Raw genomic sequence first — 25,662 nt, 5'->3', positions numbered from 1 at the left:
TTTCTTTCCGCGCCGACAACTGCAGAGTATAGGGCAAAAAGGATCGGATCTCTCAAGTTTTAAAGAAAGTTAGAACTTCAAAGTAAATATTTCTCTTGTATTATTATTTCTAAAACTGTCCTCATTCATTTCAACTATTATGTGTAAATCTGGTTTAATAGGAGCTAAGACGTTGGACAAATAAACAAGTTAAGCTATTACTTTAAACTTCAAACAGTCTAAAAATAAACGTTCACCTGGTATTCAAAGCTTTAAAAATCCATGCCATATAAAAATGTGGACAACAAAATAAATATATATTTTGAAATAGCACTAATCACGTCAGCATTTTACTTTAAGATGAAGGTGGGGGAGGGATTCAGTGGAAAGATCAAGTTATACGCAGTTTTTGTTTGTCTCGTAAATTTCAATGTTAGGGCCTCATCGGCCTGTTTATATTATTCCTCCAGCAAGACTTGGATCTGCCGTGGTTCAACCATCAAGACAGAAGAAAATATAAAAAAATAAATGATGCCGTCAAATAGGACAACCCCTATCGCTTGCTATTAGGGGCCTCGATGTTTCGGCAGCTTTAATCTTGAAGTACAGCAGTTCACCCGTAGCTCCACCAACAAGGGGTCGGTTAGTTATAATTATTGCATTGATTCAGACAGCAGGCCTCTTTACTATTATAGAATAATGGAGCATAAAACAAAATAAAAGAAAAATCCTACTTCCTCTAGAAATAACAACAATTTGAAACAAATTTTAAAATTCGCTAAAAAAGTAAGAAAAACATTAGTGATTCTAAAGAGATTATATTGTGCCACACAGCGTAGTCATAACTGTTGTCCTGTAGTTTTGAAAACAGACCTAACAATTTTCATTAAAACCTTCAAGTGACAATAATTTAAATAAAATTATTCTGTATAATATTTAGCTATAATTACGTACAATACGTAAATATATTTTGGTATACGTTCCAGAAGAATGATATATCAATTAAAATTATATTAAGTTGGTAACAACATTTTATATTCAGACAGCCCCTTAATGATAAGGACTAGCGGCAACTGATGAAAGCTAAACTTTCGCAGCTAGTTGTTGCGCTAATATCTTAATAACATGTCATCCGTTATATTTTACTTCCCGTAACCATTTCTACGAATATGAATTAACAGCGAATCCTGTTATTAACCTCAGAATTAGTTATATAATATTTATGTCCTCTTTTCTAAAGATCAACTCCCAGTCTTGCAGTGTCTAGTTTCCGAGAAGAGACCTGAGGCTATAATAAGGCAAGTCATTCATGAAATATAACACAGTTTCTATCAAAACCCCTTCTTTGCTAAAGGGGTCTACTGAACTCCAGACTAATCAGACTACTCTCTCCCGCCCGGTGATTAAAATGCTGATATAATTTAGATTCGTGTCCAACTGTATTTGTACAGTTTTGACCATAACGTTTGTATACTGTCCTATATATTGACGTTATTGTGTGAAGTATTTATACACGCCTGTTTTTTATAAAAGGGTGTGTTTTTGGTATAATATTTTTCGAAACAGATCAATGCTTTGTTCAGACAGTTTCTCTGTACTTGTTGTTGAGTCATGCCTCGACACATGCCAGAAATCACACGGAGTCAAGTTATTTCGCTGTTCAGAAATGGTATGAAGCAAACGAAAGTTGCTAGAATAGTAGCGTATCTCCAATGTACTGTATCTAAATTCCTGAGACGTTACCGGTCTGCAGAAAACGTTGTTCCAGTGAAGTGTACTGAAAGACCCTAAAAATACAGCCCGAGATAACCGTGTTTTGATCAAGTTAATACGTCAAGGTCAAAAGAATTATTGCAAACACTTTACGATAGCAGGCACGGCATGGTCAGGTGGATAAGGCACTCGACTCGTAATCCGAGGATTGCGGGTTCGAATCCCTGTCACATCAAACATACTCACTCTCCCAGCTGTGGGGGCCTTATAATGTGACGATCAATCTCACTATTCGTTGGTAAAAGAGTAGCCCAAGGGTTGGCGATTGGTGGTAATGACTAGCTGCCTTCCCTCTAGTCTTACACTGCTAAATTAGGAACAACTAGCGCAGATATCCTTCGTGTAGCTCTGCGCGAAATTCAAAATAAACCAAACTTTCCGATAGAAATAGCAAGAACACGTTCAGTCCAGGATATCGAGAAGAAAAGTGGCTAGGAGACAGAACAAACGAGGTTATTTTGCAAGGAGGTCTATCTACAAACCTTTATTAATAAGAACAAACCGTTGTTAATGTGTTATTTGGGTAAAACAACATGCCATCTTACAGTTAGGACACTAGTGACATATTTTTTTCAGATAAATCCTGCTTCCAGCTTGTTAAAGCTGATGGTAGGAATCATGTTCATCATTGACCTGAAGAACAAATAAGAGAAAACTGTCTTTCCTAAAGGAAACATCCAGGAGATGATGCAATAGATGTTTGGGCAACTATTCGTCATGGTGAAAAACTGTTCTTCAAATTCTACAGGAAAACGTCAGTAGCGCCTCGTACTACATACACCACATGGGTATGATATTTCTGCCATATGCCAGGACAAGGTTTGGTAATGTCTTTGTACAGAATTAACTCGACCAAGAGGATGTTACAAAATTGCCATGGCTAGCAAAATATCCAGACTGTAATCCTATTAAGAACTGTTGGGCAGAGCTAAGTCGGAAAATTACTAATCACGGCTCTAAACCAGATACTTTAGTTGAAAATACGGTACCTTCTTGTGACAAGTTGGGATGAAATCACTGATGATTACATCAGTGACTTCATCAACAATATACCATGTCATCTTGCTGGAGTACGAAAAGGACAAAGCAAATGAATATTTAATAGGAAGCAAGGTAAGGCTATAGACACTATTTATAATAATTTGATGTTAAATTTTTTTTTCATTATATTTGTGAACCCCCCGCTAGTACAGCGGTATGTCTTCGGATTCACAACGCTAAAATCAGGGGTTCGATTCCCTTTGGTGGGCTCAGCAGATAGCCCGATGTGGCTTTGCTATAAGGAAATACATTGTATTTGTTTTGTAACGTTTCGTTGTAATAGGTGAAATGCTGAATTACGCATCTTTGTTCGGGTGTCTGATAAAATTCTTTGGTGTTCTAATTAATTATTCATAATGTTCATAGAGCCTGTCCCATTATACAAGTTGTATGTGCAGATGTTTTAATATAACATGCATTTCTCAATTTAACAATGTTAAGTGTGTATGTATTCCATCTTAATACTATATGTATAAGAATCGTGTATTTTTGTAAAGAGATGTATGTGCATTAGAATGCTTTGTAATATAAAAATTAAAGCCAAGTTTATATCCAAGAGATTTAAATTATTTTTATTAAACAGTTAGATATTGATCAAAAAGAAGTTTTTACATGCAGAAGAATCATAATGAGAATTAACTAAGTTAAAAATTAGCTTAAGTCATAGTAATTTTCAACAAATCTTGTGAAAAAATAACAATAAAAATGCCAAAATATTTGGGGTTTTTTTCAATATGGTATATTATTTTCAAAATCTTAACCATAGAAAAACTGCCACAAAATTCAATGGCTATTGTAGCGGTCTGTGTACTGCAGGTTCCGTATCCTTTAACCTCAAAGAGAAAAAGGAATTGCACTAAACACTTTATGGTTGTAGGTGCGTTATAAAACTGACGGTCAAATCCAAATATTTGATCTGACAAGAGTACAAAATTTGGCAGTATGTGCTATTGATTAGCTACTTTCCTTCTAGTCTAACATTTTAAAATTAGGGACGGCTAACGTAGATAGCTCTCAGAACGTTTTCGAAAAATTCAACAAACATATCTCGGTGAAAGAACAGGTAAGTATTACATTATCATAATTGAACCTGCTTTATTTGTAAAAGTAAGTTTAGATATGTTGTGTAATTACAAGCCTTTAATAGGTTGAAGTTACTTAACCACGCTACAGAAAACAGTTAAGTGATAATTGAAATTTATAATATTGCAGAAATCTATATTAGTAATACGCATGCATTTGCCTGTCTGGACCTTTTCTTGCAAATTTCTCGATCATACACTTCAAAACTCATTCCGTTAGAAAGATCTTTAAACAAGAGTTCAGATTGTACATTGGCTTTTACATTCAGGATGATCTTGTTTTTTGCTTTGCCAAAAGTTTTGAAGCAAAGAGTGTATTACACGATGGCACAATGATGTTGTTATCACGAGACAACTGGCTCTGATTTCAACTTTAGTTTTTTACTTGCAAAGTATTTCACACAAACAACAGTTAACCTGTGCATAATATCCTATATTAAAATAACATTATACTAAATACAATTGCTATGGGGTTTATCGACTAATTTAGGTCTAAAATACCTATACGCAGTTCGTTCAACATATTCAGCTGAGTTTGCCTTCATTACTACTTAATTTTTTTGCAATAATTTAGCTTTAGTTCGTTTCGTAAACTACTGTAGAAACCTTTTAGCTGCCTTTTTCCTTAGTACGGCTTTTATTTTTTGTTTTTATGAGTTTATTTATTTCAACTCGGAACACTGTGTCATACACTGTACGCTCATAACTGTTATAAATACAATTATTACGCTATTATTTACATTACGTGTAGTTTTATAAAATAAAGTTACGTCTACGTGAGTTTGTTTGTTTTATCGTATAATTTGTTTTTCAAGCTGACCAGGATTTATCAATCTAACATATAATACTTGCAAAAAATTGATATAATAAGAAAAATAAAAGCAAATGGCATGAAAAATACCGCAAATGTTATAATATAACGTAAAAGTCACACAAATCTTTCGTGTGAACTGAAATTCAAATGATCATTCATCCATATATATATATATATATATAGTTCCAGTTCCTTGAAAAAAAATGGCATATGTAGATGCCATCAGAAGAATGAAAGCCAACCTAGTATAGCAAGACTACAAGTGTTTTAACAGATTTTTTGGCAAAAAGTCGAACCGCTTCCAAATTAATCTGAATAGAGAGACCATTGTTCCATAATACAAGCAGTCGACTATTATATGTTGATTCTGGCTTGCTGTAAACGCTTGTAAAAAAATCAAATGTTCACAGCCGGAACTGAATGCTCTGTCAAGGTAATATGGTGAGATATATATTTCATAAGGCCGACTTGTTTGGTCTGTACGCCAAATACTCAAAACAGTTACCCGTAATAATAGCGAGAACATGTCCAGTGTAAAGCAATAATATTATTTTCATATGTGAGGTACACGTCACTCTGTAGTAAAAAAACAGGCTTTCACTCGGTCGGAGGGAACCCAGAATCAGACTCAAACTCATTTTCAATAGGCAGTGAGTACGAAATTGCCCTTACTTAAATCGAATGGACGATAACCTTGTTTGCTTGTTTGTTTTCAATTTTGCGCAAAGCTAAACGAGGGCCGTTCGCGCCCGCGTCGCGCCAAACATGCTCGCCCTCCCAGCCGTGGGGGCGTATAATGTGACGGTCAATCCCACTATTCGTTGGTAAAAGAGTAGCCCAAGAGTTGGCGGTGGGTGGTGATGACTAGCTGCCTTCACTCTAGTCTTACACTGCTAAATTAGGAACGGCTAGCACAGATAGCCCTCGAGTAGCTTTGTGCGAAATTCCAAAAACAAACAAGCAATACTAATCGTAGTGTTCATACCTCATTGAAAAAACTTTAGTAAAGTGAACGTTTTCTAAAAAACAACATTTTTCTGCACAGGAAAAGCGTTCAAATTGTGGTTTTTTAATCATATGCAATTCGTTCAATCAAAATGATTTACTGTATAGAGTTCAAAAGTTTTCAGATATTACTGATATAAACTGTAATGTTTTGTACTGGTTATTGAAAAAATAACACTTTTTAAGAACTCCAGTTTCTCAATACTACACTGAAAAATTACATCAATACAGATATAACCAAATATTCACCTTTAGTCCTGGTGAAAGTTTTGTTCTTGCTGTAAGGAAAGTACTTTTATTGAAAATTGAGTTTTGTTATAAAGAAATGGTTATTACAGATACCACAGTTATTTTTATAATTCTCTGAATCTTGAATACCCAAAGTGTGAATTTTTGTTGTTATTTTTGAGTGACATTCAGCAGATGGCGTACGAGTTTTGGTTACAGACATTAGGTTTTTACATAACGCTACGTCAATCACAGTAAAGATAATTGTCACGTTGCAATCGAAAAGGAAAACTCTATATTTAGATTATGCAAATACGCTGATATATCGTCAAATATTTGTATTCATTCTGTATTAGCACAATGTAATTAACATACTGAAAATAATGGATGAAATCCTCGTGGCATCAAGAAAATCTTCAACTAAGATATATGAAGTAAAATAACCGAGTACTCTCACACAATATTATCGTGGCATTGTAAGGTATGATATAACACCAGGGTGGCATAAAACATGGTACACCGGCAGAGTAAAATAAACGTGGTGCAACAACAGCAATGCAGCAGGGTACACCAAAGTAGTAGAATAAAGGGCGATGCAACACCACAGGATATTCAAGATTCACCAGTAATGTATATAATTAAGTGTGGTGTAACAAACAGCAACAGAACACTAGACCAATAGAGTAGAATGAAGTAACACTAGGGAAGTACAAGGCAGGCAAAATTCTGAGGATTTGTAGAGCGCAAAATGACAACAGACACTTCTAGTGTTGTACAAAAACAAATTGGTATAGCAGAACTACAATAACTATAAATCAAGTTAAAAATAGGTGCTAAAAACGTTTATACTAAGTTTTAGCAATAATGTCAGGTAAACTTACGTATACTATTACAAATGGTAAACGGTATCTACTACAACGGTGCAGATTTGAAAAATGACACATAAAAATTAGAATTTGGAAATAGTTTCAAGTTGAAACTTGAAGACGCCATCTACCAAGCAAAATGAAAGTGTTTGTTTAATTGTCAGTTGTTGTTTGTTTGTTTTTAAACAAGCAGACTCTTTCTTTTCTACTATGTTATATATCACAGTGAAAAGATGAAGTTTCGAAAAGTTAGATATTTTTAGCAAAACTACAGTAAAACTTTTGTAATCTTAAGCTGAAATGTTTTTAATTAGTATGTGTTATTATTATTCTGAGATAAGTCAAGAAAGTTTCAAATTTGTTATTGGAACAAAACTTCATATAGAAACAGATGTGTTAAATTTATTTTATAAAAAATAAACTATAGTTAAAAAAACACTATTTTTTGTTTCTCAACTTATTTTAGAAATCTATCTATTAACGGAAGTTAAACCTATCGAGCCATTTTTGAAGTCTACGATTCATTATGATACCAAGTTTATATTGTAAATACAACGAGATAAAGACTCACCTGGACATTTCCCGTGATGTTTCAATTCGATCGGATGGCCCTCGCACTTGGCTCGTTCTATTTCACAGATGGATTGGTAAGTTCGTCCATCAGTAGCACACACGAGTACCAAGTTAACTTTGCTGCAGTCAATGTCGCATTTCTTCTTATTATCCGACGAGAGTAGCAAGAACTGTCGGTCACACATAAAAAAATCCAGTGCTAGATACTTAATTAATTAAAAATTATTACAGTATTCCTGTAGAAACTCCGTTGTACTGCGTTGTTTAGTGATCTAGATTTTATTCCTTCCAAGTAAAAAGCATAAGCCATCTTTTATGTGGTTTATAATTTTCAGTAAGGAATTTGCAAGCTACAACAAAAAATATAACTAAAGCGTAACAATTACTGTTGAGGAACTATTAACCAACAATGGCCTTCAGGTTAGTGTGTCCGCAAAAACATGCTCTGTTCTTTAAAACCGTGGGTACACTAAAAGAATGATGCACTATTCCGCTAATTGATTAGACAAGAGTAGTTCAAGTGTTGGTTAGTGATTAACTAGCTGCTTTATCTCTCTAGTCTGTAAGTTCAAAATTAGGGACAGCTATGTCAAGGGTTTTTCATAGAGTGCATTTGATCACAAATTGTGCACCTGTAAAAATATTTGTGCAGTCGAAAATTCACCTGTGTAAGTAAGTTCAAGTATATAAATGGTAAAGAAACATATCTGATATTATAACATCGCATTCCATATTTAATAAATAAATGTATTTACTAAAATATTATTTATTTTTAGATCACTTGGTACTCGGCCTGTATGTGTGAGGTGAAATAAGGCATCAAGTATTAAAAAAAAAATGATGAAATTAAAATATAATTGTGCAGTTGAAAAAACTCCTTAGGAAAAGTTATGGGCTATACGCAAATAATCCTTGTTTAACTTTGCGCAAAAAATCTAAAAATACACGCACTCAACTAAGTGTAGCATTAAAGAATTATTATTTTTAACACAACAGCAAAAAAATCTTAAGTTCAAATAATTATCAAAAACTTAGTATATCGAATACTAAAACTGTGTAGAATAAAACGTTTTTCTTTCTGAGAAATTCTCCTTCGTATGTAATTGGAAATTATTTTAGTCAACAAACAAAGTTGATAAATAATGTCCAACATGTATTAAAATCGTATTTACAAATTCATAAAAATATATACCCGAAGGCAAATTCTTCTCTGTTTCAAATGTCCCACGCTGGTATAGAGGTAAGCCTACGGATTTGCAATGTTTACATTAGGGGTTCGATTCCCCTTGGTGGACTCAGCAGATAGCCTGGTGTGACTTTACCATAAAAAAACCACACACAAACTTTTTCAAATGTGATAATTACACAGCGCCATTCATCTCCATAATTGAATTAAAATGTAAAATTTCCAGAAAATTTTGTCCAAGCCATTAGTACGTCTGTGTTTTTGAACTGGCAAACCGGACAGATTATCACCAAATTTATCATATATTTTTACACGTTCGCATCAGACCCTTCTATATTACCCTTACTTGAAACCTTCATATCTTCCCCGTGCGTTAAACGAGTTTATTATCTGGTTTTTAAATAATTTAAAATATATTTCTAAAATATGAATATATCGAATTTAATACACTTTTAGATGTTATTTACATAATTGTGTTATTCAATAGGTTAAGCTTAAACAAACATATAGGTGCTATTACAACCTGTTAAAGTTCAGCATGCACTCGATTAAAAATATTATTTTTTTAAATTAACAGATTAGTTTCTTTGTGTTCGTAGTGATATATTTTTTAAATTGGAACTCTTCACTAATATGGGACTTAATCTTGTTAGATAAGTCACTTAACTACCACGGGTATTTTGTTTTCCTTTCTTGGTTGTGGAATGTCAGTGAATTACATCAGTAACTTCTTTTAAAGATGGGTTTGAAGTTTCAGTGACTAGACTTGATCTAACCACAACCCCTTCAACATAAAATAATGTTGATAAATCTTGTTTGGCATGACAATAGGAACCAAGTACTTGAAAAATACTTTAAAAGGTAAACAAAAACAAAAAACATTAAATCGAATTTACATACCATGTGATAACTCACGCTCATGAAGCAGTGTACTTTGATAGCTTTGAAGAATACCAGCTTTTCGTTCATATAAACAGTGAAATTGAAATTTGAGCTAATTATACCAATACATTTTCGTTATGGTAAACAACGGGTTTCCCACTTATTCAGTCATCTATACCAAAAATTATATGAGAGGACTATAGATGGGTTCTTATGGAATAGAGAACAATGTCTTTATCATTGCTACAGCAATTGTAGTAATGAGAATGACTGAATAAAGATAAATATAAATATATAGGAAGATGCAGTTATTTCGTTTGTTATATCAAAATTATCTAGTTTTACTACATTGTATATGAAGCTTTCTAACCTTCAGCTCTAAATACTTAAGCATTCCATAAACCTAAAATTACTGACGTTTTCGACATAGTGTATCAGATGTTGTCTATTATAACAGAATTGACAAACAATTGGGTAAAATCGACAATTTTCTACATAAAATTAAACTGTACATGTTTTCCTGTGACTTATATTTAAAAGCATTTATCACGAACACTCTAACTAACAAAGTATTGAATCACAAACAATGTCGTGTGCAATTTCATACATGTGATTAAAAAGTCGATGGGGTTCATACTGCTCTTATCAATTATCTAAAGTTAAGACGGAGATAACTAAATTAAAAAACTGTGTATTCGAACAATACAAAATAAATTATATTTCTAGTTGCATTTGTTTGTTATTGTAGGCCTGGCATGGCCAAGCGCGTAAGGCGTGCGACTCGTAATTCGCGGGTTCGCGCCCGCGTCGCGCTAAACATGCTCGCCCTCCCAGCCGTGGGGGCGTTATAATGTGACGGTCAATCCCACTATTCGTTGGTAAAAGAGTAGCCCAAGAGTTGGCGGTGGGTGGTGATGACTAGCTGCCTTCCCTCTAGTCTTACACTGCTAAATTAGGGACGGCTAGCACAGATAGCCCTCGAGTAGCTTTGTGCGAAATTCCAAACAAACAAAACAAATTGTTATTGTATGTTTAAGCACACAATGGTACAAGGAGCTATTTGTACTATGACTATCTCTGGTATCAAACTCCAATTTTTAACCTTGTAAGAGGTTAGATGATCATTTCTTTTTCATTGATAGATATCGTTTGGTGTTGTGCAAATTAATATCAAATGTACTTTCAATGTTTAGTTTAAAAAGTGATGCTACAAATGTGGGGGATAATCTCCCTTCAGTATTTTAAACTATTGAATACGATCAGTTCGTCTGATGCAAAAATACTTGTGCTATGCGCGGTTATGTTTTGTTTGGCGCAGGCTTTGCGTATTTTACTATCGACCTTGTTCATCTGGATTTTCACTTGAGGCATTAAGACTGTAATACTGAAATGGCTGCTAAACGCAAATAGTTTTTTTCCATTCAACTTACATGAACACCTTTTTAAATAAACAGATTTGTAAGAAATGATGCAACGTTTTACACACACAGTTTTCTGGCAAATATTTTTCATAACATATATATAACAACTGAAAAAGACAATCCAATTAAAAAGGCCAGCATTCACGGACGAATGAACATGCCCCGCCCACACAAGTCCAAAATGACTACTATTGAAACTAGAAAAATCGAAAACTGTCTGTCACTATTTTAGACCTGCAAGAAGGTATCTATGTATCCAGTTCTATGTACGTTGGTTGACATAACCATGAATAGTTCAGAAAAACCACACTCTGTGCTTTCCTCGATGAAAAATTAAGCAAAAGACAAAAATTCCCAAACGATCTATATATCTGTTTTGAGACCTGTAACAGGTATTTTTACACCAATCCCATGTAAATTGTTCAAAATATGGGTAAGTGATTTGCTTGTTTGTAAAACTACACAACAGACTATTTGTGCTCCTATCAAGTATCGAAACTCGGATTCTAGCGCTGTAAATCCGAAGACATACCACTGTGCCACTTGTGAGAGGCTAAGTAACTGATCAAAACCCCTAAAATTATGAATTTATTTAATCTGTTGTTCTTCCCCACCCCTAAAATGATCAAAATAGACATATCTCAGATTTCTGTATGTACATGTGTGTGGAACCTACGAAAGATTATCTTTGTACTAAATTTAATGTAAACTGGCGGAAATAGGGCGCGTAATTGTTAATAAAACCTTAAAATTACGCTTTTTTATAGCATCTTGTCCTCGCTATAATTATTAAAAATGAGTAAGACCATCATGTTTCTTGTGAATGTGTGGACCTGTAGAAAATTAACTTTTTGTACAAAATCCCAAATACGTTGGTCAATGCCAGGCCTAAAAAATGGGAAGGAGCCTAATGTAGATGTTAAAATATAAAGTAAATGCTTTTTGTTTTTGTTTTTTATATTCAGAGGAATTTAGACGTAATCTTAAATATACGAGTACGCCGATGGTTAGCGATAGTTTTATAGACTGGTAGCGTTAAAACGCAGGTTTCGATTCTCTGCGAAGGACGGAGAGCAGATAGCCCATTGTGTAACTTTGTGCTAACAAACAAATAATATACAATATGTTTTCACCCTGCGGTACATGGGCTAAATGGCCAAACCTGAGATACTATAAGGTACAGATGTAGCATAGGGACGGCAGCTAGTCAGCAGCACCTGCATTCCATGCGGATAGTCTTAAGTGAGTAGAGAGATTGACTTTCACTCTTCTAACGCCTTCATTGTTGATAACTGGATCTTCTGATTGCCAGCTCAGCACACTAACTGCTCAGGGACACTAGACTTTATGCTTTAAAATTCGCTACAAACTCTGAAACTTTCTTCAAATATTGATGTAGTATTTTACACTTACCTAACATATTTATTAATTAGTCGTAGTGATATTTTTTATGTAAATATGGTGCCTAACATTTACAACTGTGCACAACGTAAGTGTTTATACTTCGCTTTGTCTCGATTATAAAGTCTACTACAATATACATACTTTAGGAAACAGTTTTTGTATTATAACTGGAAATTAGCATATGTCTAACACATGTGGAGTACTTTTAACAAACTAGATGGCAATACATCATCGAAATGTTAACTATCTGTCGCAGTACCTAATTTTGAACAGCAACATTCTGTCTACTTCCAGCAGGAGTTTGACTCCCATGCTTATATCGTAGCCATAGCTGAAGTTGCGAGGACTATTTTGTGGTATCGCACGAATTCGAACTCAAATCGCCAATACCGAAATCCTAGATAGCGCTAACGGTAATAAGATGAAAGTATTTCACAAAACACTCTATACATGTGTTTTTTTCTAAGGTTAGATTTTGAATTAGTGCGGTATGATGATATACGTTACACACCGGGAAGACATACGACGACACTATGAAAAGCATTTTACTTGGCGCTAATAATATCAAGATTAATAAAGCGACACATACGCTAGTGTACTAGAGATAAAACACGTGTAAGAGAGAGAAACCACAGTGATAGACGATAACTATATAGATTGAAGAAAAAAAAGATGAAAATCTAAGATAAATGAAAGTAGTCAAAAATCCCAACAATGCGAAATAAGATTCAAAGGAAAAGTAAAAAATAAATAAAAAATTGATAAAGTTCGTGGAACTTTAACGACGTTGAACATCTAATTCAAACTAAGTTATTAAAACTGTATGTGGATATTTCTAGTAGAGCCAGGCAAGCAGTGCCGATGAGAGCGCTTGACTCGTAATCTGTAGGTCGCCAGGTCGAATCTCCATTCCCGAACATGTTTGTCTTTTAAGCCATGAAGCGTTATAATACAATGGTCCACCCCACTATTCCTTGGCAAAAGTTTAGCCCAAAATTTAATAACGGAAGATAGCTCTCGAGTAGTTTCGTGCAAAATTCAAACCAGTTATTCCTAATATCGATTGTATGGAATAAAGTAAACATTATTTAATACTGCTGTTATTCCACGTCAGAAAATAAGTAGACAGACAGAATGCTTGATATTTAGTCATTGTAGCTTGTTGTTGTTTTCTTTTTCACGTGTTCGCTTTGAATTGTTTGCCTATCTTTGCGCAACTGTCTTTAAACATTTAGGGTGGTGAGTTGGCCCCTTTTGGTAAAGATCTGGATTTCAGAGTTGCGTTTGAATTCATGTGATACCATTAAATATTTGCTGCACTTTCAACTGTGGGTGCGTTATGAGAATGAAAGCTAATTCTTTAGAGTAGATTGTTGGTGGTAACGTGCTACTGATTGGCTGCCTTCCTTCTGACCTGTATCTCAATATTATAAACAACAGCAAGAAGCCTATTTTCACCTTAATTGCAAAATACAAGTATTAAATTATTTACTAATTTAAGTTGAACTTACTTGTTATATGAATATTTAGGACTACATTTTCTAAATAAACTCCATTTTATGTTACCGTGATGCTGTAGGTTGGTAGGTCGTTGGTCTGGTCTGTTTTGAATTTCGCGCAAAGCTACACAAGGGTTATCCGCGCTAGCCGTCCCTAATTTAGCAATGTAAGAATAGAGGAAAGGCAGCTAGTCATCACCACCCACCCCTAACTCTTGGGCTACTCTTTTACCAGTGAATAGTGGGATTGATCGTAACATTATAAAGCCCCCACGGATGAAAGGGCGAGCATGTTTGGTGTGATGGGGGTTCGAATCCGCTACTCTCAGATTACGAGTCGAGCGCCTTAACCACGTGACCATGCCGCGCCAATTACATCATTTCGATAACTAATATTTCACGTATCTTTGACACATGAAATTAAGTGTATTTACGACTATGTATAATAATTATTTATTATAAATTTGTCACCAAACAAATTGAGGATGAACAAATTGCTGCCCCAGTGGCACAGCAGTATGGCTGCGGAATCACACTGCTAGAAACTAGGTTTCGATACCCGTAGTGAGCAGAGCATAGATAGCCCATTGTACAGCTTTGTGCTTAATTACAAACAAATAAACAACTGAATAGATTATGTTTCAAGATAATTATCGTGAAGATTATCTCTGGTGGTGAAGCCTTAGATTCACAGTTATAACACTGGATAGAAATAATTGTTATATCGATCTAGGCAGACCTGTGATCCTTCGAAAAAATAGTTTTTTCAACATTATTTAAATTGACCTTAAATATGTTCCCTGTTTCCCGTTATTTGTTTATAACACGGCAAAGCTGTAGAGGGATGAACCGTAAACGAATTACTATATTACTTTTTTAAATTACTTTTGTCTGAACTAGCTTCACTTCGTGTAATTTTGTAGTCGTATAGATCTGTACTATACTAACATTTATTATGTTTATTGTCGTATGAAAATAATTTTTCTGGGTCGATATTAATCCCCCTTCACCTCTCCATTGACCCGAAACATCAATAAAAGTTTAAAGCTGTTGTTAGTCAAAAATTACTCTTGTCTGACCCTCATAACACACCCATGGGCCAAACGTTTTTGTTTTATGCAATAACGTGACGGGAACATCGGTCTCAGGAATCCGTAGTACAGCAAGATAATCGTTGACCCACAGGTTTAGTAGAATAGAAAACACTTTATAATTTCTTTTTTTAGAAGAAAATTTGTTTTTGTGCTATAAATCCTTTACTTTCGAACTAATGTCATAACAGTGAAGACACAGAATAACTTTATTAAGAGTAATCTGGTATAAAAAAGTTACAGACACAGCTGGTTCTTCCATGACCAGAAGTGTCGTATAATAATGTTATGTCTTTTTCAATTTTGCTTCAAGATTTAGTTACAGGTTTTACTCAGTTTTTGATTTGTTCACTTACCTACCTTTACAGCCGAAGACTTTGTGTTTCAGTATATATATATATACAGCTGTAAGTTTTTCTAGCTGTGCAATGTGTTAGTGATAACACACTTCGTGTTTTAGCTTAGTAAATCTCTCTTACATTTTGTACAAAGGTGTATATTTAAATTTATATATTGTGTAGGTAAATAATTATCATAAGACGTTTCGTTTGAAGATATCATGAAACAATTTCTCATCGTATAAGCTGATTAATGAAAGGCGGCATGATCTATAAGCTTGGATAGCTAATTTTTAAAGATTCCAACACAATAATACCTACAGTAATAACAGATCAAAGAACTATACACATTCTCTTGTTGATTTATTTTTATTGTAATTTTTGTAGAAATATCACCCTCAATTTTATTGTTAAAAGCCAACACAGTGGAAAAACTATATATCACTCTTAAAACGTACGATTGAAAACATATTGCCATAAGTTATACTAATCATATTTTAAAATGTGATATTTAATTATAACAATTTTATTTTATTAGAGTTTTATCTTTATTCTCCAAACATTTCGTTTCTTAGCAACCACTAAGCTTCCAGAAATAAGTGCCCATCTCAATACAGAGAAGTTATCGGCTGAGATCTGTTTACAACGTGGTTTGTTCTACCACACACAATACACACCAGTAAACCCCTTCTCAATACACAAGAAATATAACTGGAAAAAATGTGAAGGGTAAGACGTTTTGTTTTAGAATAGCTAGAAGCTGTTAGCTTGAGGATCTGCAAGAACTTTCAATGGTTTTATTTTTACAGCAAACAAATACACTTGCATGGCCTTGCATATTTTCTCACGCGCGAACTGTTATTGTCAACTATTACTATCCAGGTAATGCATTTGTCAGGTTGGAAGGCGCTTCCAGGCCAGAATACGCTTGATCTCGAAAATGACGAGTGTGTAGCCGAAAAGGCTTTTATATAAGTTTCAAATGTATGTACGAGTGATTTAACAAGCAAGATCAGGTGTCAGCCGGTCTTTTTAAACTTTTCATGCATTTTAAACCTGCGCAAGAGCGCACGTTCAGATGACAGCCAGTGTTAGAAGGCTGTCATTTGTCTTTGTTCTCAAATCAGTTCTAGAGATTGTGTTAAGGTAGCTGAACAATCTTAACCTAACGAAGGAGGTCACACTTTATTTTCTCTCTTTTTTTATTTCACCGTTCCATTCATTCCGTCAGCTTTTCTCCAGAATACACTAATGATAAAACTTAAACCGAACCGAGATTGCTGTTGAACAATTACCTTTCCTTAGAATCATAACTACAAATTCCTAACACCTCGCTTCTTTAAATATTATAAAGCAAAATAATAAAAAAATCATAATGTGTTTATTTGTTTGTTTTTTTTTGAATTTCGCGCAAAGCTACACGAGGGCTATCTGCTCTAGCCGTCCCTAATTTAGCAATGTATGACTAAAGGGAAGGCAGCTAGTCATCACCACCCACTGCCAACTCTTAGGCTACTCTTTTACCAACGAGTAGTGGGATTGACCGTAACATTATAACACCCCCACGGCTGAAAGGGCGAGCATGTTTGTTACGACCCTCAGATTACGAGTCAAACGCCTTAACCCACCTGCCCATGCCGAGCCCATATATATAATGTGATTCTGGAACAGAAATACGGGAGCTTCGAAAAAAATAAGCGTTGGATTTAGTTTTAACTTTATAAATAAAACCTTTCCGATTGGTGCAGAAAGGACCATTATTCCGACTGAGTATGTATGTTCTCATACATTCTACCTTTCTGTATAGCATATAAAGGACAATTATGTGCAGCGAGTCTTAATATTTAACTGCTAAATACTGCCAGAATACACAAGAGCGTCAGTGTTGTGATTATCGGAAATGAAACAAAGAAAATGATATATTTACCCTACATTAATATTACAGCTTAGGAAGGAACATGACAAGATGTATTTTAGTCACTACTAATAATGAAGTTTCACCTTAACCAATTCAGAAATCATACAATATTCCTACAGTATACCTGTCCGGACTCTAAATGCCTTAATCTAACGCTTCATCATTTAGTTCAGCGACTTAAGAGTTTGAGTCGATTTTCATCAACTACGTCATTGAAAATTTGTCAGTATCTCTGCTTTTTTTCTTTTTATTTTTTTATAGTACGTCAAATTGCATCTAATATTTAAAAACCGTATCTAAACACAGTGCTCCAGATAGCTTTCGTTTTACTTAAATATTTAATTTGGTCGTGTACGTTCATCTGTTGGTTTTACCACATGCATGCTAGTTTCGAGAAGTAACATCATGAAGTATTACAGCTGTTTAGCTTACATGTCATATGTAACATACATTACTATAATATTTTCCCAACTAAAACCTTTCCAGAGATTGATCAATATACTTGAGAACGTATAATGCTAATACTATGGGTCCTATCTCTGCGGTAGCATAGCGAAAATAGCTTCTGTTTACACGTGTTGGAAACGAAATATGATTGGCAGTGATGGTTCCAAGTGAAGTGGGCCCGGCATGGCCAAGCGTGTTAAGGTGTGCGACTCGTAATCCGAGGGTCGCGGGTTCGCATCATCGTCGCACCAAACATGCTCGCCCTTTCAGCCGTGGGGGCGATATAATGTGACGGTCAATCCCACTATTCGTTGGTAAAAGAGTAGCCCAAGAGTTGGCGGTGGATGGTGATGACTAGCTGCCTTCTCTCTAGTCTTACACTGCTAAATTAGGGACGGCTAGCACAGATAGCCCTCGAGTAGCTTTGCGCGAGATTTAAAAAAACAACAATAAAATCCAAGTGAAGTAGGTTGCTTCACGCTATTGCTTCGTCTAACGGCGCAAATATCACGACGTTACTTAGAAATATTAAACTAGCGCATTATATATTAGTGACTATGAACAGTTAATTTCTGAAGTATAAAAAATTAGCAACAGGAAGTTTCACCTGTAGTCTTGTCACCACCAGGCAATTATTTAGCATCAATAAATGTTTCAAACTGAGTCAGCGATAAGTTTACGAGCTTACAACGCGGAAAAGAGATCGCATAAACCAACTACATTTGTATTTAGTTTGTGCTAGAAACGACAATATAAACAACTAATACAGGCTGTTCGGAAAGTCACCGTGCACTTATATATTTATTAACAGACAAAACTGCACAGTGGCTTTCCGAACACCCTGTATAATTACAGGATGTTCAAACACTGGTTAACTTACTCAAACTAAACATTATGCTGTCTGTTATCATGGGCTGTAGTTCTTCATACACAGTGTATAAAAACAGTTAATGATAATCGTTTTCATTAAAGCACAGACAATGACTTTAAATGCTCAACCTTTACGTCGCAAAATAAATGTTAGATCACGTATGACAAATGGGGGGGGTTATTTATTTATTGTTTATTAATTTATGTTTGTTTATTCATCACCTATATATATATATACATCAAAAACTAGAATACTTAATAATACCTAAGCCAATGTATATCCTAAGCATTAATTATCTAGAACGTACTCATTCTACATTCATACATTCTACGGGCTTCAATTCTAGCATTAATGGAGAGAAATATAATTAAAAATTGCAATTTATTTATACTTCTCTACTTTATTTTAATTAAAGTTTTAATACCCATACCAGCCGTCTCGAGAATACATTTTTACTTCAAGTGGGTTTCTCGTCTTCACGAACTGATCAAATTAGCTTCAACGAAATGGATCAGCACTTGTTGAACTCATGTATACGCCATCCGTTTAATGAGGAAAGATGTCTTTTAAATGGCTTGTAAGACAATAACAAAAACTCCCGAAATAAATTTGTTTTCTTCCTGTGTGCAGAATTACAGAATCAATAGAAATGTGAAAAGAATTTCATTAACACGATCGTCAGGTCATCACTGTTTTAATATACATCTATTTTCCTTCATACACAATATGTACATTCCACTAAACATAATATGTTAGTGTAAAATTCATGGTTACGACGTTTATTAAATACTTAGTAAATATTTGACTTTAATTTTGTTAATTAAATAAACAAACTACCTTTAATTGACCTTTGAACTCGTTCTACACTAATTCGAGGCGCATATGTAAGTGCTTTTTAAATATTTCAAGTTGCTACGTCTTGAAAGATTTCACTCACGCCTGCATTGTACGAACTTAGGAACACTTTGAAAGAGAACAAAAAAGCGAGAGCTTATAAAAAAGCACTTTCACATTCCAAAAATTTCGACAACCTTTGTTGTTTTATGAAATAATTTAGCCACAAAATATATACAATTATATAAATATATAAATACTCTTTTGCTTGAATAATGAAATATATTATGCTAAAATAATAATATTTTATGCTTGTAAATCATTATTTGCCAACTTATTATTATATTAGCGTAATGTCCATTCCTACTAAAGTATCAATTACTATCAATGCGCCAAGTTACAAATGTGTTCACCAGCCTAGAATAAAGCACCGACGGAGCCCAGAACCTTTCTCAAAAAATGTAAGTCTTCTAAATTAACCTTCAGTCTATTCAAATTAATGTTCCACAAGGTCTTGACATGTTGAAATTGTCATTAAAAATTCCAAGTTTTCATAGCAATTATAAAGGACATCCGCAAAAACATGAGATTATAGCTCAAGAAGACATAATATTTTGTCGAACAATTTACTAGTTTCCTTCGCAGTAAATCACTTAACTATTGTTGTTTGTCAACGTATTACGTTCTTTCCCTGTTATCTGAAGCAGGTTACCTGTATTTCTTTATGTGCGAAGGTATGTTATTTTGCGTCTGTACTGAGAATTAATATTCGATTGACTAACTGGAATAGTTTAGACCTTCTGATTACACTATGCAACAAAATTTTTACTTTTTCTTGTTACTGGGCAGAAAGTGTGATTTACCAATTGTTTATGCCTAAAATAAATGGCAAAGACCTATTTTTCTCTTCAAACTCTGCTTTTGTGACCTGGGAGTGTATAACGAAAACATGATGGAAGACTATATTTGGGGGCTGATAGGTGAAAGTGATTTACATTACCGTCGCAAATCTCGAAAAACTACTCATTTCTAAACATTTTTGTATAGCTTTAGTATAAATACATTAACTCTTGATTCATATGTTGTTTTATTCAGGCCTTATGCAAATGAAAATGTGCAAATTTGCCCGTTTTTACATAGAAAATAGGTTAATTTCTAAATTTCATTATCCGGGTCACAAAAGCAAAGTTTGAAAGGAATAATAGCCATTTTCTGTACTTTTATAACATAAGCAATTAAGAAATAACACGTACTATCCAGGAACAAAATTTGTGTTACATAGTGTTATACAGAGGATCAATATAGTTGTTTTATGAAACAACAAAATGTTAATCACTACAGAGTGATTCTTCCTAATGAGACGTCATTAGTTGAATTCACTTCATAGTTACATGAAATTAATTCAACTAATCCGTAAACTGATTGGATCAACGGGTATTACCACATAAGTTTTATACTTTACCCACAAGTAAAAAAAAACAAAAAAAAACAAACTAGTGTAACTCATGGATTCTGAACTATACATTGTGCTGGATTGGGAAAGGAAAACGATTAACTGGTCTAGTAATTAGAAAATAATTCTCAGTTAGGTAACTGTTGTGGGAAAAAATGGACTATTATCCCAAGTGATCAGTACTGTAACTAAAATATTCTACTGAGGTTAAACTTAAATATGTTTGTGTGAATGAAGGAAACAAAACCAAGCAAAATAAACCTATGGAATCTTCATGGCTAGTTAAGACTTTTTTTTAAATTTCGCACAAAGCTAATCGAGGGCTATCTGCGCTAGCCGTCCCTAATTTAGCAGTGTAAGACTGGAGGGAAGGCAGCTAGTCATCACCACCCACCGCTAACTCTTGGACTACTCTTTTACAAATGAATAGTGGGATTGACCATCACATTATAATGCCCCCACGGCTGAAAGGGCGAGCATGTTTGGTGCTACCGGGATTCGAAGCCGCGACCCTCGGATTACAAGTTGCACCCCTTAACACGCTTAACCATGCCGGACCCTAGTTAAGACTACAAACGTGTTGAAGGTATATAACAACAGTAGCAGAGAAAAATAGAAGAATAAGGAATTATAAATAAGATATAATTATATAATATATTCATTGTTTCAGTGTTGGTAAACATTACTCCTGAGATGATACATCATTGTTCTTAATAAAATTATTATTAATGTTAAAATGTGGCTTTATTAGTTGTTACATTATCGTTACTTACCAGACCACGTATAATTACAGTACTGTTAAAACAAGTCATTGTATTGTGTTTAGTTACCACAACAATGCATTTAATTGTCATACTGCTTAAACGTAAATTTACACGTCGTTACATTTTTGGTAACTCCCATAGAACAAAATATGTATAATTAGTTTGTGGTCTCGTAAGTTTTTATATTGTTGTTAAAAATAATAAAAACGTGTATAAGTTCGTTAGTATGAGTGTTTAGTCTTGCATGTCGTTTTCTTGACTTAACTACTAGAAGAACGTATATATATTTACTATACTACTAGACGTACTTCCGCAGATTCTCTGGAAGTATTCTGTTTCAAGAGTAAATAAAACGAAAATTAAAAGTAATAAATATTTGTATTTCTTGCTTTTGAAGTTCATATGTTCACATGTCATGCTGTGTTATAGCCTACAGAGTGAGTAACTCTTCTTCCTATTTATGACACGCACACGTTTTACCAATGTCACGACAGAATAAATTGCAACGTGAAGTTTCTCTTGTGAGACGTCATTTCAGTATCTACTGGCTAACAGATAGGTTTGGTGTGTTTTGATTTGCGCAAAGCTTCTTGAAGGCTATCTGCGCTAGCCGTCCCTTATTTAGCAGTGTAAGACTAGAGAGAAGGCAGCTAATCATTATCAGCACCGCCAACTCTTGGGACTGACCGTCACATTATAACGTCCCCATGGCTGAAAGGGCGAGCATGTTTGGTGTGATGGGGATTCGAACCCGCGACCCTCGAATTATAAGTCGAGTGCCATAACCACCTGGCCATGCCAGGCCCACTGGCAGAGAAACAGACTACTGTATAATGATGCGAGTGGTTAAAACAGGTTACCTCTTCAGGCGGCTTTGGATCCCTTTTCGGAGAAATTCATGTATGGTTTTATGTGTAATATTTGAAGAACTATATGGAAAAACAAAACCGAAACACAAAAAAATATAGATATATTTCAAAACAGTTGAGTTTTAAGTGTATAAATGTAGAATAAATAACTATATCTAAAGAGCTTGATCCGTCGTTAAGAGTCGGGCTGTCTTTGGCTATAAGTAAATTTTCTGTAGAGTTCAAGATCTGAAGATTGTGTAGCAACGATCAAGAAATCGTTATATGAAATATTGTGACCCGTGGTTTCAGAATGTGAATTAATTGATGAGTGGCAAAATATAGCCACTAGACCCCGTCCAGTTAATTCCCATTGAATCAATATCTTCTGTAAACTATGTATTCAAAAGAACATATGAGATATAAACATACGACTCGAACAATTTGTTAATTTCAGTTCGTTTTCACAAAATATATATTGTGAATTAATTTGCTGCTGACTGGATAAGAAGACGAAAAATTAGCTAATGCTATTCTAAAAGGACAACAATGATGTCTTCCAGCTATTTATCAAGAATATTAAGCAATCAAAAGTAGTGAAAATAATAAAAACATGAAATTCGTTTATTCATAACTCCTATTTCGATTCCAAGCAGATACGACATTTCTATAAGCGAAGGTTCTTTTGTTAACTATTTTTCGTTGAAAAGTTGCTGAAAATAAATGCAATTAGGTGAGGATAATACACGCTGAGGAATATGTTCAACTGATACAAATTGAATGATGAATAAATATCTATGTTTCACTTACCTTTTCAAACTCAAGTACATAATTTCTTGAATTAGAAGATACGAAATCTATATAAGCCCATAGTAACATGTTGCTGTTGTTCAACGTGTCCTAGGAACGTTGCTGTTAATTATGTTTCATTTTCGTTTTACGCCCATAATAACTGTCTACTTAGTAACATGTAGCACCTGAGAGTTAACCTGGAAGCATTTGTTAACCTTCAAAATAAGCTGCGAAGTTGGCAAAACACGTGATGAAAAACTTTTCCTTTTTAGCGTTTAAACTTTAAACAAATACTTTTCCACCGTTTCTTATTTATATAATTCTGCTGTTGTTTAGCCCAAAATAGTAGCACCATCAGCTATCTGAGATTCGTCCACCGTGAGAAATCGATTCCTGTATTCTAACTTTACAAGTCCGCAAAAGTTACCAGTAATTCACCGGGGAATGTTATAGAATGTTGTTTACTTCGTTTTCTAAGCATCAAATGTTAAATTGTAAATCGTATTTTGTTCTTTTTTTTTTCTCTCTCTCTTTCTCACAACCTGCTAAGTTCATGTTGAGTCTTACTTGCTACTTCTCGGTGGGCTGGAATAGTTAATGTACTTCATGCCTCCAAATGACGTAATCATCATATCTCCCATTCATAAATGACTTTATCTTCATGTCTCCCTATTTAAAAATGGTTTTATTCTTATGTTTGCCTGTATCCAAATGACTTTGTCTTCATACCTTCATGTCTCTAAATTACTCCAAACCTGAGATATATGGTTTTCTTATAATTAGAAGTATCAGCAGTGTGTTATAACACAATTTTAAATTTTCATTTAAATGATACATTTATCAATTACAAACAATTTTGTTTCAGTAATCAAATTTACTGAAAAGTGTCTATTAGCAATTACTACAAAGCTTATTAGTGTTAGGAGGCCAAAAATGTATGCTTTACTTTGTACCCTGGACATTGTCAAGACGTTTGACAACGTTAATCGTACAAATTTAGTTTATAAATGTACTCATTACGGTCTACTTAGTATTATTTATGATATTATTCATAAATCTTACTTGATAAATAGGCAACGCTATCCCTTAATTAATGGAACAATGTCTCATTCATGTAATCTTCATTATGGGGTTCCTCAAGACTCAGTCCTTGGTTCCCTCTTATTTATTTTTAAATAAATTATTTAATTTCGGTATGTTCCGAAGATACTTTCAATCTCTATGACGACGAACTCTTGCTTACTGTTTTAAAATAAGAAATAATGAGATATTTTCTATTGCTATCTGGTTTATTGGCAACTTCCTGGTTTTAAATATTTGCAAGTCACAACGTAAGATTATATCAAGGTAACAAGTAAATGATTATTTGAGTTTTAATAACATTGCTGTATTCAGGGTTTATTTAATAAAGTTTCTCGCAGTTATTATCCAGAATAATCTGAGATGGAATGAACAAACTGAAATAATTTCTGAAAAACTTGTCAGAAGAGTGTGTATAATGACATGTTGTAAACGGGTTTTCTCTTCTTCCAGTTATTTATCAAATCTGATACGCTATTTTCTACAGACAAATGATTTATTGTGTCAGCGTTTGGGCTTCATATTTTAATGCGTTAAGATCGATCTCGCTGTTACAAAACAAAGTCTTGAGGCTTATGATAGACCTTCCTTACAGAACGTCTGTTTGTGAAACTTATGAGAAATGTAGACTTTTAAATATTTATTAGACCTGCGTTTACTGCTCCACTTGTGTTGCTAAAGATATTCCACGTTTAATCCTGAAACGAATGTATTAATCACTTCTAGAGAAAGTTTTGATTTCTAAATGTTTTGTTATTTGTTTCCGGCTATTTTTAATCGACTAGAATCTGATGATTGGTCAACCTCCAATATCAAGTTATTTAAAGTAAATATGTGTAGTTGTGTATTTAATCATTTCTCAATGTTTGGTTTAACACGTCTAAATAATTTTTCTTATGATTACTTACCCTTCATGGCTGTAGCTTTATGAATAAATATAACAAAAATAAAAATAAAACTGATTAATCATTTATTTTGATAGTTTTTATACTTTCCTATATATCTGTGTGCGTGTATGTGTGTGTGCACTTGTCTAACAAGTTTACAACTTGTAATGACATCAACAATACCTGTTCCAATACCTCTACGATATTAAGTAACGTTTTTCTGCATTCTCCAAAATATATAAACAAACGTCTAAATTAATTGAATTAATTTATTCTTTCCGACAAAGAAATATATAAATTTGTTTGTTTTGAAATTCGTGTAAAGCTACACGTGGGCTATTTGCGCTAGCCGTCCCTAATTTAGCCGTCCCAAGTTATAAAGTGGTAATCTGTTTGATTATTTTAATATTTCATATTCATTTTAGGTCTTTTCTCAAGTCACTAGCTAGTGAGTACGGTGTGGCCTAGTGGTAAGAAAGCCCAAATTGTGATTTCTATTATTTCAATTTGCAATCAGTTGCCGTAAAAACGTACTCTTCATTCTAGGGTCGAAGAACAAATCCAAGTATTCAGTCAGATAAGAGTA

General features: G+C 34.1%; 1 protein-coding gene and 1 long non-coding RNA gene across 12 annotated transcripts in view; one reads left to right on the top strand and one right to left on the bottom strand.

The window, feature by feature from the left end:
- Nucleotides 1-25,662, bottom strand: part of LOC143255710 (SPARC-related modular calcium-binding protein 1-like) — a 114,370-nt gene that overhangs the window by 78,931 nt on the left and 9,777 nt on the right. For 10 of the 11 annotated variants that reach the window (XM_076511798.1, XM_076511808.1, XM_076511815.1 and 7 more), the window contains exon 2: nucleotides 7,360-7,531. The exons of the other annotated variant lie outside the window; for it this stretch is intronic. In XM_076511798.1, coding sequence (XP_076367913.1) covers nucleotides 7,360-7,531 — 172 coding nt within the window. The remainder of the gene's footprint in view (nucleotides 1-7,359; nucleotides 7,532-25,662) is intronic. 11 annotated transcript variants of the gene reach the window in all.
- LOC143255741 (uncharacterized) overlaps nucleotides 1,051-25,662 on the top strand; it is a 37,684-nt gene continuing 13,072 nt past the window's right edge. Inside the window, exon 1 of the long non-coding RNA XR_013030812.1 lies at nucleotides 1,051-2,865. This is a non-coding gene — a long non-coding RNA (uncharacterized LOC143255741). The remainder of the gene's footprint in view (nucleotides 2,866-25,662) is intronic.

Source organism: Tachypleus tridentatus, chromosome 1, assembly GCF_004210375.1.
Source record: "Tachypleus tridentatus isolate NWPU-2018 chromosome 1, ASM421037v1, whole genome shotgun sequence".
Classification (NCBI taxonomy): Eukaryota; Metazoa; Arthropoda; class Merostomata; order Xiphosura; family Limulidae; genus Tachypleus; species Tachypleus tridentatus.
This window is presented reverse-complemented; position numbering and strand designations above follow the sequence as displayed.